The 14771-nt window shown below is 41.8% G+C and overlaps 1 protein-coding gene across 2 annotated transcripts in view; it reads right to left on the bottom strand.

The window, feature by feature from the left end:
* The window catches only part of heatr1 (HEAT repeat containing 1), a 49138-nt gene extending 35011 nt beyond the window's left edge, over window positions 1-14127 (bottom strand). For both annotated transcript variants that reach the window (XM_083994363.1, XM_083994364.1), the window contains exons 1-7: window positions 14078-14127; window positions 12448-12606; window positions 11276-11492; window positions 10465-10606; window positions 9514-9615; window positions 8915-9067; window positions 7248-7459 (exon numbers count right to left, since the gene is read on the bottom strand). In XM_083994363.1, coding sequence (XP_083850489.1) covers window positions 7248-7459; window positions 8915-9067; window positions 9514-9615; window positions 10465-10606; window positions 11276-11492; window positions 12448-12589 — 968 coding nt within the window. In that variant the 5' untranslated portion in view covers window positions 12590-12606; window positions 14078-14127. The remainder of the gene's footprint in view (window positions 1-7247; window positions 7460-8914; window positions 9068-9513; window positions 9616-10464; window positions 10607-11275; window positions 11493-12447; window positions 12607-14077) is intronic.
* Window positions 14128-14771: the final 644 nt, after the last annotated feature.

The raw sequence follows: 14771 nt of genomic DNA, 5'->3' as shown, positions 1-14771 counted from the left end.
ACCTTGCGGAGAACCTGGACATTTTATGCGACTTCGTACCCTCTTTGCCACTGACCTCTAAGGCTGTTCGGGACCTGAGAGCGCTGCTAGAAGAGAAAGAAGCTACTCTAAAGGCCCATGCCATCTTCATTGTTGAGCACAGCACAGAGATCAAGACCACCATTACCAAACTGCAGGAGACTTCCAACCCCTCTGCTGCCACTATTCATGGTCAACTGGAGAACCTCCTCATGCTGTTTGAATATGGCCGCACTGTAGGGGCTGAGGATTGGCATCCCGGGACCACAGAAAGGCTGAGGGAGCTGGATGAGGATGATCGTGCTGCCTGCACTGAGCTCTTCCAGAAGACCATGGCTGACTGCTCTGCAAAGTTGCAGAATGTGATGGCGTCACACCCCAGCATGGAGCTCTTCAAAGCCCTCCCAGTGTTTCACCCAGCAAAGGTAGCTGGTGTGAGAAAAGACATCCAGGACTACGTCCAGGTGGCCCCTGCCCTTACGTCTGTGTCAGCTGAGGAATGGCACCGCTACATCCACATGGACAAGAGTGACGCCGAGGAGGTCAGTCCTGTGGAGTGGTGGGCCACCAGAGAGGACAGAATGCCCACTCTTGCCCCACTTGCAGCGTTGTACCTCCATCTCCCCACCACCTCAGTGGATGTTGAGAGACTGTTCTCCCACTACACCATGCTGCTTACACAGTACAGACGGAGCCTCACAGAAAACAACGTTAAAATGATGCTCATTGCAAAATTCAACAGTCGGCAGCAGGATTAATTAACTGACTGACTGTCTCTGTCTGACAGATTGACAGTGTGAATGACCAACTGACTAACTGACTGACTGACTACCTTTCCTGCTCGTTAACTCTGTTACTTTCTCTTTTATTGATTGTTAATGTAAGTTTTTTTCTAACTAGTTGCAGGGGGGTTCACAGATTATTTAAAGTTATGTATGGTTCTCTGAAAAATAATTTGCACAATATTTATTTATGCAGTTGTTCCTGATTTATTTATTGGATAAATTAAGTAATGCAGGGTCTTGTTCTAATCTTAAATAAGCTGTTCTTTTCCATTGTACATAAAACAAACCTGTTGTTTTGTGGTTCAATTTAATTATATATTTAGAATTTGCACTATATTTACCTAATTATTTATGACTTTATGACATTATTTATTGAAATATCCTAATTTGTACATATGCTCAGAGTTGATTTTTTTTTTTACACATTTGCGTAGCCTAAATTGAATATGTTCCATGAAATGTTAAGTAAATTGTTTTCTATTGAATAAAAACGACTACATGGTGTCAATATGGTGACTATGGGCCCTAATTTCTTGGCGCAACTCAGGGGGGCGCAGCGAAGCGAGCCCTGACGCAGCTGGCGAAGTGGTATTTTCCTCCAGTTCAACAAGGTGCGCAGCGGATTCGGTAAATTGGCAGACTGCTGTGCGCTGAGATGGGAGTGGTGGCGCAGCAGGGGGAGGTGTCGACAGATTCGCCGTGGCGCAGTGACAATTTGTTGCCGATAGACCGCGCGGAGAGTGCGCCGAAAGCTCGCCAGCTCCAACCTGGTCTACTCTCAGCGCAAGGCGAAGCGCAGCCAGCGCAGTGGCAATTTGACTGCCCAGCGCGCAGTGCAGACACGTCACCAAGACCTCACAGGCAGATTTCCACAGTTCCAGGCACATTTAAATGCAATTAATAATAATAATAATAATAATAATCATCATCACAATAACCCCTATTTATTGTATCTGAATCAGCACCTATATCTATATAGATTGTCCCGTCACACTGATGGCAGATCAAAGGCATGCGTAATGGAAACTCAGCCTGACTGAATTAACACAGATGAAACCAGGGAGGGACTGAGACAGCCGTGGATGTCCCAAGAGCAGGTGTTGACACTACACACTGTGCCGTTGCAGATGATCAGCTATTTATTTATTTATTTACTTATTGATTTATTAGGGGCCAGCGCCGCATCGTCACGCGACCATAACAAATACAACTGAAAACAAATAAACTATCATCTCTCACAGCAAACCACAATCAGCCTCGGCACCATAGTGAGCAGATATTAACATCTCCATCTCAGGTAAATTCTAAAGAAAAAAGAAAAAGAGAGACGCTCCGCGATGCCTCGTTACGCACAGCTGTTTGTTATGTTGTGATCTGTGCACACGTGTTTAAATATAGGTTACTAAATATGAGTGTCTTTATTAATGGAAAAGGGGTGTGTGTGTTTTGTTTTTTGTTTTTTTTTACTGGGCAACAGCTCTCAATCTGTCAGAGCAAACATCATAACCTCCTCCCTCCCAGACTACTTTTGCACCATCAGCCCGTGAGGTCTGTTCGCGTGACCGGACACTGCCAGCTTGGACTCACACCCCTTTTCCATTAATAAAGACATATTTAGTAACCTATATTTAAACACGTGTGCACAAACAGCTGTGCGTAATGGATGCATCGCGGAGCGTCTCTCTTTTTCTTTTTTCTTAATTTACCTGAGAGGGGAGATGTTAATATCTGCTCACTATGATGCCAGGCTGATTGTGGTTTGCTGTGAGAGATGATAGTTTATTTGTTTTCAGTTTTATTTGTTATGGTCGCGTGACGATGCGGCTCAATAAATCAATAAGTAAATACATAAATATAGCAGATAATCGTGTAGTGTCAACACAGCAGTAATCCATCCTCATCTTTCATCTGTGCAGCCTTTGATCTGTCATCAGTGTGACGGGACAATCGATATAGATGTGCTGAATGTCTATGCTGTAATCTGTAGGTGCTGATTCAAATCTTCTCTTCCACGGTGAAATCAAACGTCCGCCTTGCGCGCGCGGCGGATTTAAAGGCGAGGAGAGGAGCTCATTTGATTGGTGAAGATCTGACTCGGCTGTGTCAAACCCACTCCACGCCTTCTCTCCTCCCTCTATGCCATTTGCGCCGGTGGGAGGGAAGTAGGCGGGATGCGCTCCGCTGCGCTTCGAAGGAAAATCGCAATCTGCTCCTGGCCACTCCCCGTTGGCGAAGCGAAGGCGAGGCGCAGGCCTGATCCACTCCGCCTGCACCTAGTTCACGAAAATAGAGCCCAATATCTTTGACTTTGTGGTACTTTTAGGTTTTCTAGATTCTCACATCCAGAGTTCAGGCTGCTATGCAGCACTCACGCCTATGTTGCCCTGCACCTATAGGCATATCAGAGGTACCCAGAGGACACATGCACATTTCTTCAGTGACACTTGCCTGGTCTTTCATGTTTTCAGCAGCTTTTCTGGCCCTTAAAGCTTTCTTTCTATCTGCAGGAGTTTTGAGCAGTGATTGAATCTGAGGTCTCTGCGGTTACCTTTATATTGTCAGCTAAAATGCTGGTGTCATTCCAGTGAGGTCACAGTGGGTTCCATTACGTCAGCGTGGCAGCTCCTTATATGGATTTTATTTAAAGTAGCACTATGCACATCCGTTTAAGTGCTGGTGCAGGACATAAAACTTTTCCAATGATTAAAAAGAGGGAAGTCTGCACAAACAGTTTTTATGCTCCACCGATTTATTTGTGCAAAAAAGCTCTTGGCGAGGGTGTTAAAGCAGATATCACTGGCACGGCCGTTTCGGCTAATGCTGCGTTCAAGGCAGGCTTTTGAAACCGTAAGTTACAGCTTCAAGTCACAACTACGACTTGGTAGCGTTCCAGGTAACCCGTAGCTCGTGTTTTTACCATCCTGTTGTCTGTGAAAGTTCCCTATAACGGCCACTCGTAACTTCCGACCCGTGAACTCGTACCAGATCGAACTGGTATGACTTCACAGGAAGGAAAAACACAAAGTACGAGTTTCCTTGAACGCACCATGAGTTAGCAGCCCCCGCCCTTGTCAGGCATCAATTGGTCCTCGTGCTACGTCACCACATTCACGCGCATCCCTTGGCTGCACACACAGCCCTTCATGCCGTTCTCTCTCCTCATTGGATAACACTTGTATCCCACAAGGAAAATTTTCTCCTCGGGTTACAGCAGAGCAGAGTGACGGAGAGACTCGTGTTTAGGCTGAAATACTTCATGTAAGTGATTGCTGACGGAAAATAGGACTATTTAGGACTTATATTAACAAAAACATTCCACTGATATCTGCTTTAAGGAAAAACTCCCCTTTAACGGGGCAGAAACCTCAGGTAGACTAGGCTTCAAGGTGAGCGGCCATCTGCATTGACGGGTTGGGTTGAGAGAGGAAGAAAGAGAGAGAGATAGAAAGAGAAGTAAAGAGGAGAGACGGGTGCAACAGCAATAACAGGGTCTCTGCAGGTTTCACCAGCTCAAATTTAAGACTTTTTAAGACCTTTTTAAGACCATTATGGATGAAATTTAAGACCTATCATGACAAATAAAAAACGTACAAAAGAAATGCGGAGTCACAAAACTAGAAATTGATTGCAATATATAAGTTGCGTGTTAGGCTTGTTTGTAGTTGAAAAAAATACATTCAATAAAGCACAATGAAGTGTCGCAGGAGCATCTAAAGTAAACTATTTGGGGGCACAAAAAGAAATTGGGGAGTGAAATTAAAAATGTTTATGTAACACATTATTTATTTAATTCACTGGCAACCAGCAGGCAGATGGCTTTAAGCCTTGAATAATGTTAAGGGTCACACGTGACCCCTTTTTACATTGGAGAACAGTAAAAACACCAACACTTCCCCTTTGGCCTGAAATGTGATGACTTCTAAATGTGACCCAGAATAGACAAACATGGAAATATTTCAACTTCTTTGATCAACAGACACGAGCCACAACCTGTTCTGTATTATGACCAGCACAATATTTGACACATGAAGTAAATAAATTGGCTTTTGGTCAGCCCTATATATTATGGTATTAAATAATGCTTGAATAAATGTGAACTACCGTAAATTCCGGACTATTAAGCGCACCAGCTAAATTTTAAAAGTAAATAGATTTTGTACATATATAGGCCGCACCTGAATATAAGCCGCAGGTTTTTCATGTTGTAACATGAGACACAGAAAGACAGTACACGGAAGATGTGTGGAACTATACAAGTCCGCTCGCTTTTCCGCTGTTTTGGTTACGCTCCTAGCCATGTGCATTTGTTGACAACGAAGCCGGCGAAAAATCAATAAATGGAGCGGTGGATAACGTTACATAACATGGGGACAGCTCTCCACTCCGACACACCTCCACTTCGACACCCCGCTGTTACGAAATACCCCCACTTCGAAACACCGCTACTCCGACACCCCCTCCTCCCCCCTGCAGCTGTCCAAGGTGCTGAACCGCGTGACGTTGTTTACATTCTGCTTTGTGGCTTGTCTGTGAAACGTGCTGCTCAGAGACTGGGCAGATCTGTCCCACTTTCTCCCCGACACAGTAAAAGAAATACACTTTTTTTCTTTTTCTCCCCCCTGCTCCGCTCGAGCGCGGCTGAAGCCGGCTTGAGCTCACACGGGCGCGAGGCTGCTGCAGCCGCCGCTCGCGCTGACAGCTGACTGAGGGAGATGCTTTGGTTGGGTTTAGGCAATGAAGAAAGGAGTTGGTTAAGTTTAGTAAAAAGACCAGGTAGAGGCTAGACAGGCTAAGCATAATGAACATTATATGTCATTAATATGAAGTATTTGCTTGTTTTGCAGTTAATTATGCACATGATCCGTTTGACCCCAAAAAGGAAAAAAGGATCAATGCGCACTGCGCACTGGGGGTTTCCCCCAATAGCCTTTTCGGAGTAGCGGGGTCTTTAGAAAAAATAGAAAACCCCGCTATTACGATGAATGGAAGTCTATTGTCGGAAAGACGGGGCTTCGGAAAGGCGGGGTGTAACCACATAACATACGCGTGTGTGTTTGTGTAGTACCGTCATAAACAAAAGATTATGGGTTACGGAGCGCGTTTGTGTTGCGGTGCAGCAGAGACGAGAGCTGGGACACCAGCGACCAGGTTTTCAGCCGTGAGACGCCAGGTGAAGACAGAGAGCCTCCGTTCTCACTCGTAACAAGTCATGTAGCGCAAAACCATCACAATTACTCCGGAGGCACCAACACGGCATCAACACAGCACCAACAGACAGTAACATGACTGGTTAGAAAATAAAACACTGCACCAAAACGCAAAATTAGTGTCTTCTTCGGCGCATAATCCTTCCCCACATGTCTGTCTCACTAGCGCTTCCTGCTAGAGCGCCTCCCGGAGGCCGTTAGCCAGTAAAAATCTATAAATTAGCCGTATCGTTGTACAGGCCGCAGGGTTCAAAGCATGAGAAAAAAGTAGCGGCGTATAGTCCGGAAATTACGGTACATCTTTTTATTTAAAAATGCTCGCCCATGCTCGCCCATGGTGGGCAAAAGAAAATTTAAGACCTGTCTAAAATTATTTAAGACTTGAACACAATAATTCAACAAATTTAAGACATTTTAAGGCCTAAAATTTAGATTTTCAAATTTTAGACTTTTTTAGACTTTTTAAGACCCCGCGGATACCCTGAATAACATAAGTTTTTCTCCGGGAGCTTCTGGGTTCTGACTTGATGCTGCAGGCAAGAAAGTACAGGAGTGTCCAGCCTTCCACCCACCACCCACCCATTAGGCAATTTTAATACAGGATTTTGCTTGTTAAAAGATGCTGTTTTTGCTCTAAACACATGGATTATTGTACTAGATAATTGTTTAAAACCCTAAAAGAAAAAGAAACTACTCCGCAGAATCCCGCAGATTTTCCTCCTGAATCACCGCAGAAAACCAGAAAAAAGTCCGCAGATTCCGTTTGGGTTTAGTAATGTGCCTCTTGTATTGAAGCCCTGAAATGCAAAATTGTCCCGAAAAAAATTAAATAAGTCTATATTTTAAGCTTGTTTGTAAAGTTAGCTCCTCTTCCCAGTTCGTCCAAATCTGACGAACCAGGAAGAGGAGCTTCGAGAAGCTTCCGCTACAAAACAAGCTTGAGATATAGACTTATTTAATTTTTTTCGGGACAATTTCGCATTTCGGGGCTTCAATACAAGAGGGACATTACATACGAGCAGCATGGAGGTATCTGGATGTTTTTTGGTGTTTCTTTTTGTTACGAAGACAGTTGGTATCCATTTGCAACCGTCATATGGACATGCACTGCTACGCCGAGACCCCCTGTAACTCAGAGAAGCCACGGAGGACTCTGAAACTTCTCCCAGCCCTTAGTCCACATGAGGGTGAGGAGAATCTTGGGTGAACTATCCCTTTAAAGGAAGTGGGGACCTACCTGGGCCCGGCAGCTCCGTCCCTCTGGCTCTGCAGCAGCACGGCGAGACATCCCAGCCCGTCGGCGGCGAGCACCGGCGCCCGCAGCAACGAGCGGCTCAGCTGCAGCGCCAGACTGTCCACTAGCCCCGCCTCCAGCGGCGCCGCCACGGCCAGCTGGCTCACCACCATGTAGGACGCCGCCTTGTGGTCGGCCAGCGGAGACTTCAGGCCCTGAGGGCGGTAACCATGACGACACAGAGAGAGATATCGTTAACGACGGAGGATAAAAACCACAACTGGAAACATTCTCTCAATGATTAGGAGGAGATGCTCTAAATATCTAACAACACAAACTACTAAACAAGTCATTCAAGCTCTGGTTTGGTCACATCTGGATTATTTTATTATCCAGTTGTTTGGTCCAAAACCTCACTAGCCAACATCTTGAAGTTAATTCTAAAACCTTTTTAAGACTTTTTCAAGACCTTCTCAATATGTTTCAACACCTCACCGCCACTTCAAGCTGTAACCATTTACACTAGTGACACTTTTAACTTAACAATTCTAGTTTTTGTGATAAAGAATAGAGACCACTATGACACAACAGAATTCAAAAAAGGCTGAGATAATAAATCAAAAGCAACGTTTATCAAAAAAAAACATTGTTGTTTTTGTTTTTTTGAGAGTGGAGCAATCTTCTTTTCTTTTTCATGAACCGGTTCATCTTTGTTTTTTAATAAAACGAATAAATTCACACACTGCAATGTTTTTTACGACTCAAACTCTTGGACAGCTAAATCTGAAAAAATACCTTCAATATTTAAGACTTTATAAAGTTGTGAAAAGACTTTTTAATACTTTTAAAGGGTCTTAATTTTCCTAAGATTGATTTATCACCTTTTAATACTTTTCAAGACCCCGCGGATACCCTGAACTTATACAAAACAAAGCAGCACATGTTGCACTTATGTGTGGAATAAGGTCGAATATTTGTCAAATGCATGATGCCAGTCTCTGTTGGCTGGATGTTAAGCACAGATTGTCATATTTGTTGATGGTTTTTCTTAAAAATATAATAACAACTAAAATGCCATACTGTACATCTTGTATAGAAAATTATCTTTTAGTTCAAACATACATAATTATTCAACTCGACATGCTGCTGCTGGAGGTTATTTTATTTTACCCAGGGCACTCTCTCAAGGTAGATAGATAGATAGTAGAGTATTATATAGAGCTGTGAAGAGTGGAATGCCCTTTACTTCTGAATTATGTTATACAACAAAGAAACATGGTTTGTTTTAAAATGAAACTAAGAGATTATTATTTTCATCGCAATTTTGACCATTAGTAGCCTATATTTGTAAATTGGGTCCTGGTATTCTTGTTGTGTAGTGATTCAATGTAGGAGCTGGTAACATATGTGAAGTGTTTGTCTTGGATGTTTTGTTTTGTATTAAGTATGTATTTTTGTTTTTATGTATTAATGTGTTGTGTGTTAATGGTTTGTATTTGTCATTTATTGTGATGAAAAGACCCCAGGAAGAAGAGCTGCTGCTGCTGCTGCTGCTGCTGCTGCTGCTGCGTGGCAAAAGCTAATGGGTCTAAATAAACTAAACTAAACTAAACTAGGCGGCGGCGGCGGCTGATGATCAATAATCAATAACCAGCTGGTCGGTGTCTCACCCTCTGGACGTACGGAAGCAGCTTCGCCACGATGACGTCGGACACGTTGTCCACGGCAACCAGAGCAGAGACGATGACGGAGGCGTAGAAGGAGAAGATGAGTCTGAGCTGAGGAGGAGAGGAAGAGGAGGAGGAGGAGGAGGAGGAGTAGGCCTGGGGGGGAGGAAGAGGGGAATGGAGGAGGAGGAGGAGGAAGGAAGAGGAGAAGAAGGAAGGAAGAGGAGGAGGAAAAAAGAGGAGGTGGAAAAGGAGGAAGGAAGAGGAGGAGGAAAAGGATGGAAGAGAAGAGGGAGAGAAGGAGGAAGAAGAGGAGAAGGAGGATGAAGGAAGAGGAGGAAGAAAAGAAGGAAGAGGAAGAGGAGGAAGGAAGAGGAGGAAGAAAAGGAAGAAGGAGGAGGGAGAAGAAGGAAGAGGAAGAGGAAGAGGAAGAGGAGGGAGGAAGAGGAGAAGGAAGATGAAGGAAGAGGAGGAAGAAGTGGAAGGAAGAGGACAAAAGGAGGAAGAGGAGGAGAAATCTGTGAGTTTAACCAGTGTTTATTTGTGTCATGTGACCTTTGACCCCCAGGGTCCCGGTGGCAGCTGATTGGCTGCGGCCTCACCTGGACGGAGCTGGTCACCATGGAGCAGATGAAGTCCATGAAGCTCAGGTCGGAGTAGCAGTGGGTGACGAGGGTCCGTCGGGACAGAGGGACGCCGGGTTTCTAACAACGACACACCAGACATGAGACAGGGTGGAACATTCTCTAAAATAAAAACATAAAAATCATTTCTAAAAAAAAAAAAAAAAGTTAAAAAATTCCTAGAAAAAAAGTGGGAAATTTTCTCAAAAAAAAAAAAATAAAAGTTTAAAAAAAAAATCTCGAAAATGTGGAAAATTTTCTAAAATAAATAAATAAAAAATAATTTCTGGAAAAAAAAAAAGTTAAAAATCATCTCTCAAAAAACAGTTTCAAATTTCCTAGAAAAAAGTGGAACATTTTCTCAAAAAAAAGTTTTGAAAAAAATTCTAGAAAATGTAGAAAATTTTCTAAACTAAATAAAAATAATTTCTGGAATTTTTTTTTTTTTTAATTCTAGGAAAAAGCTTGGAAAATTAAAAAAAAAAAAATTATAATAATATAATAATAAATAACATAATTTCTGGGAAAAAAAAAGTTAAAAATCATCTCTCAAAAAACAGTTTCAAATTTCCTAGAAAAAAGTGGAACATTTTCTCAAAAAAAAGTTTTAAAAAAAATTCTAGAAAATGTGTAAAATTTACTAAAATAAATAAATAAAAAATAATTTCTGAAAAAAAAAAAAAGTTAAATTCCTAGAAAAAGTGGAACATTTTCTCAAAAAAAAGTTTTGAAAAAAATTCTAGAAAATTTGTAAAATTTTCTAGAATAAATAAATAAAAATAATTTCTGAAAAAAAAAAAAAGTTTAACATTTCCTAGAAAAAAGTGGAAAATTTTCTCCCAAAAAAGAAAGTTTTTAAAAAATTCTAGAAAATGTGGAAAATTTCAAAAAAAGTTGGGGACCCCCATGAATCCTGGTTTTGTTCCTCACCTGCAGCCGGTGCAGCCAGTTCCACTTGTTGTTCTGGTCTCGGACGTCGAGCAGCTGCAGAACTCTGACGAACACGTTGGTGTCGTGATGCGGCAGCGCACTCGCCATCAGGCTGTCGGCGTTGTAGCGGTGGGCGTGGAAGCTGCCGCAACGACCAACACACAACATCAGACACGGGGAATCAAACATGTGTACATCACAACAAAACATTAAAGGGATAGTTCACCCAAATGTCCCTCATTATCTCCTCCCCCTCATGTGGACTAAGGGCTGGGAGAAGTTTCAGAGTCCTCCGTGGCTTCTCTGAGTTACAGGGGGTCTCGGCGTAGCAGTGCATGTCCATATGACGGTTGCAAATGGATACCAACTGTCTTCGTAACAAAAAGACACACCAAAAAACATCCAAATACCTCCATGCTGCTCGTATGTAATGTCCCTCTTGTATTGAAGCCCCGAAATGAGAAATTGTCCCGAAAAAAATTAAATAAGTCTATATTTCAAGCTTGTTTTGTAGCGGAAGCTCCCAGTGCTGGCGGAACAATTTCTCATGTTGGGGCTTCAATACAAGACGGACATTACAGACGAGCAGCATGGAGGTATTTGGATGTTTTTTGGTGTGTCTTTTTGTTATGAAGACAGTTGGTATCCATTTGCAACCGTTATATGAACATGCACTGCTACGCCGAGACCCCCTGTAACTCAGAGAAGCCACGGAGGACTCTGAAACTTCTCCCAGCCCTTAGTCCACATGAGGGGGAGGAGATAATGAGTGAACTATCCCTTTAACCCGTGCCGAGCGGCGGCAACGTACCGGTGAACCAGCCACTCGATGCACTTGTGCGCCGGTTTGAGCAGGAAGTAGGGCGACAGGCGGGTGAGGAAGAGCGCGATGCCGGCGTCGAGCCGCTCGTTGACGTCTCGGGACTGGACGCTTCGCTCCAGCGTCAGCGCCGCCGGGCTGAACAGCGTGTCCTGGAACTCCTGGAACGCCGGTTCGATTCCCAGCAGCTCCTCCAGCCCCGTGCAGCCTGGAAGAGAGGGAAGGAGGTGAGGAGGAGGAGGAGGAGGAGGAGCGGTGCATTAGTTTGTGGCAACAATGCGAGCTGACGTGGCCAAAACTCGGGAGGATGTGGCGGAGTTAAACGCGGCGAAGGCTGCAGAGGAGACGGATGAATAAAAGAAAATGGCATAAAAGGCTCTCACACCATCCCAACAGATAATCAGTACACTGGACTTTGCTCTCTGTCGATTGGACCATTCTGTGACTCTGTGACTCTGTGACTTTGTGTCATGCCAGGCTACAAGATGAGACTGTTGTTCACTCATGACGGACTAATATGGACACATGTGCAGTAGGGGTGGGAGAAAAAATCCATTCACATAAATATCGCAATATTTTTTTTGACGATTTTTAAATCAATAGTTTTTTTCAAAAATCGATTTTTTTTTTAATTGTTTTTGGTGTTGAATTTTTTAAAATATTGTGCAATGTGCATTTGTTCGCCTTTTTTACATCCAGAGAGTCCAGGTTTTGAAAAGGGTTATAAGGGTATTAAGTTCACTTTATAATGGAGTATGTTCATTTATAGGCTCCTACAGTGTTTGTGTGCAGATAAATGTTAAAAATGCTAAAGACTAAAAATCGAGAGAATCTGCAATATCGTAGAATCGCAATTTAAATCAAATCGCCATCCAACAAATAGTAGAAGAATCGAATCGGGAGAAAAGCGTATCGTCCCAGCCCTAATGTGCAGACACACACGTAATCTACTGTGTAGAGCTAGACTGCAGCTCTGCATACGACCTACTGCTGGAACATGTTGTCAAAATGTAAAAAGCAAAAGAAAAGAAAAGATTACGATAAAGATTTTTATTCTGTGGGTAACGGGGGCGGGACTAGATGAGCTTTCCCTTTCGGCCATGTGTATATTTGAACTAAGATGAAGTGTGATGATGATGATTTCTGAGTGGGCGGAGCCTCACCGAGGGCGTAGAAGCTGCTGCGGTCCATCGTCGCAGCATCTTTGGGGTCGAACAGCAGCGAGGCGACGTCACGGCGACCGAGCAGCGCGGCGTCGCTCTGAGGCAGCGACAGCCGCTTCAGCTGATGAGCCAACGACGTCATGGCAACGGATTCTAGATCTGAAACACACACACACACACACAGACACACACACACACAACCACTTCACTGACCGTCCGTAAAACAGAAGTCTCACTGATACTGATCATAGAGATGAATCGATCGATCACCTTGACGATAAGATTCACTTGATTTTCTAGATTTTCTCTTTGATAGAAAGTGAATATTTTAGGTTTCAAACATAAAATTAAAAATTAATTGATCACTAAAACATAATAATTAAAAGCATCATCAGGTCACGTGAGTCTGATAAACAGGAAGTTTGTTTTACACAGAGTTTTGCGTCACAAACAAGATGAAGGAAGTTTATTATAAGATTATACATTTATATATTGATCCTGTTAATCAGACCAACTCCAGATTTAAAGATGTTAATGTAAACAGCTCTTTCTGTGAACTGGAGGAGGAAAACATGTCTCATCTTTTCTACGAATGTTGCTATGTCTTCTTGTTTTGGGTAGAACTTGAACACATGTTTGAAACCTGAACAGACACAAAGCTGAAACTGCTTTTGTTGCTACATCAACAAATGTAAACGGAGCCAAATAAACCAAGTTTTTATGAATTCAACATAGAAATCCACGATTAGTCTACATGCAAACACTGCTCAGTATATAGCTACAGCTTCAAAATGATGAGTTTCTCTGGTTTTACTATTTATAGATATCTATTTGAGTAGAATGAACATTTTTGTTTTATTCTATAAACTACTGACAACATTTCTCCCATTAGAAATATTGTCATTTATTGGCAGAAAATGACAACTAGCTAGTCGAAATAACAAAAAATATTCAGTCTTCTCAGACCTTTAATATGAATAATGAAGGAAAACATGTTCATATTCATTTCTAAGCAACACAACATGAATATTTTAACATTTTTGTGGGATAATGTCACTGTCAAATCCCAGCAGTGGTTTTTTTTAAAATATATAATCTTCCTATAAAATCAGATGTGGTTCAGATAGAATGAGTTGTGTTTGTATTGGTTAAAAAACAACAAAACAAACTGAAATGAAATGTGCCGTACATGTACAGATACTTTTTAAGAAACATTTGAGAAAAAGGTGTCTTATTTTTTTTCCGTGGCTGTAGTAGCTATAAAAACTCTGGACTATTACAAACTAACTAACTACTATAAACCACAGTGATTGTGTTCCAGGTTTAACATGATGCTGCGGTTCAAGGATTAAACTGTTTGTGGATTATAGATGATATATCATATTATAGATGATAGATTATAGGTGCTAACCCGCTGTATTGACCAGTGAAACCAGCAGCATGATGCCGGTGTGTTGGTGTGTTGGTGTGTTAGCTGCTCCGCTACATGATTAAAGATCATTCATAATAAAAGTTAAAACGCAACAGTCTGCAGGTCCCTGAACTCATCACGACAAATACACATCTACAATAACAACAACCATAAAACAACACGGACACACAACTGAAGAGAAAAGTTGAACAAACTCACGTGTTTCTGTGTTGAGTCGATAAACACGTTGTTGTCGCTCGTGGATGAAGCGACCTGAGTGACGTCACTTCTGCGTCCGGGTCGCCGTGACGTCACAGACACAAACATCCGGTTGACTTCCGCTCCCCGTCCGTTGGATTTTTTTTTTTTTTTTTTTTTAGATTTATTATTTTTAATTTTATTTAGAAGAAAGAAAAAGACAAAACCAAAACCATAAAATATAAAGTTCATTTGCAAAAGCAGATAAACGCCATTTTGAAAAAAATGAGCTGAGGCTTTGTAATTATTCTTTGCAGTGTTGTTTTCAATAAAATTTTATTTTTTTGAGATATGTCTGTTTTGTTACATCTCAAAGTCACTCAACTTTGGTTTGACTGATATCACCTTATGTAAATTAAAAATTAAAAATGAAGATTCTAGAATTTTTTTTAAACGGAGTTATCTACTTTCGCAAATGAACTCTTCATATATACATTTATTTACACAACTGAATTGAAAACACTGGATTTCTTTTTAAATAATTACACAGAGGATTTTAATGATTTGTAAATGTCCAATGTTTTATTGTTTGAATGTAGCGGTGGATTTCTATTTTAGATTTCTGAATTTTTTGGTGTTTTTGAGGACCATTTACATTTTTGAATGTTGTATTATTTCACGTATAAAATTAAAATATTAAACAATTTTTTTTTCT

This window comes from Trachurus trachurus (genome assembly GCF_905171665.1).
Source record: "Trachurus trachurus genome assembly, chromosome: 19".
In the NCBI taxonomy this organism is placed as follows: domain Eukaryota; kingdom Metazoa; phylum Chordata; class Actinopteri; order Carangiformes; family Carangidae; genus Trachurus; species Trachurus trachurus.
The sequence above is the reverse complement of the archived record's forward strand: the minus strand, read 5'-3'. Positions and strand labels throughout refer to the sequence as shown.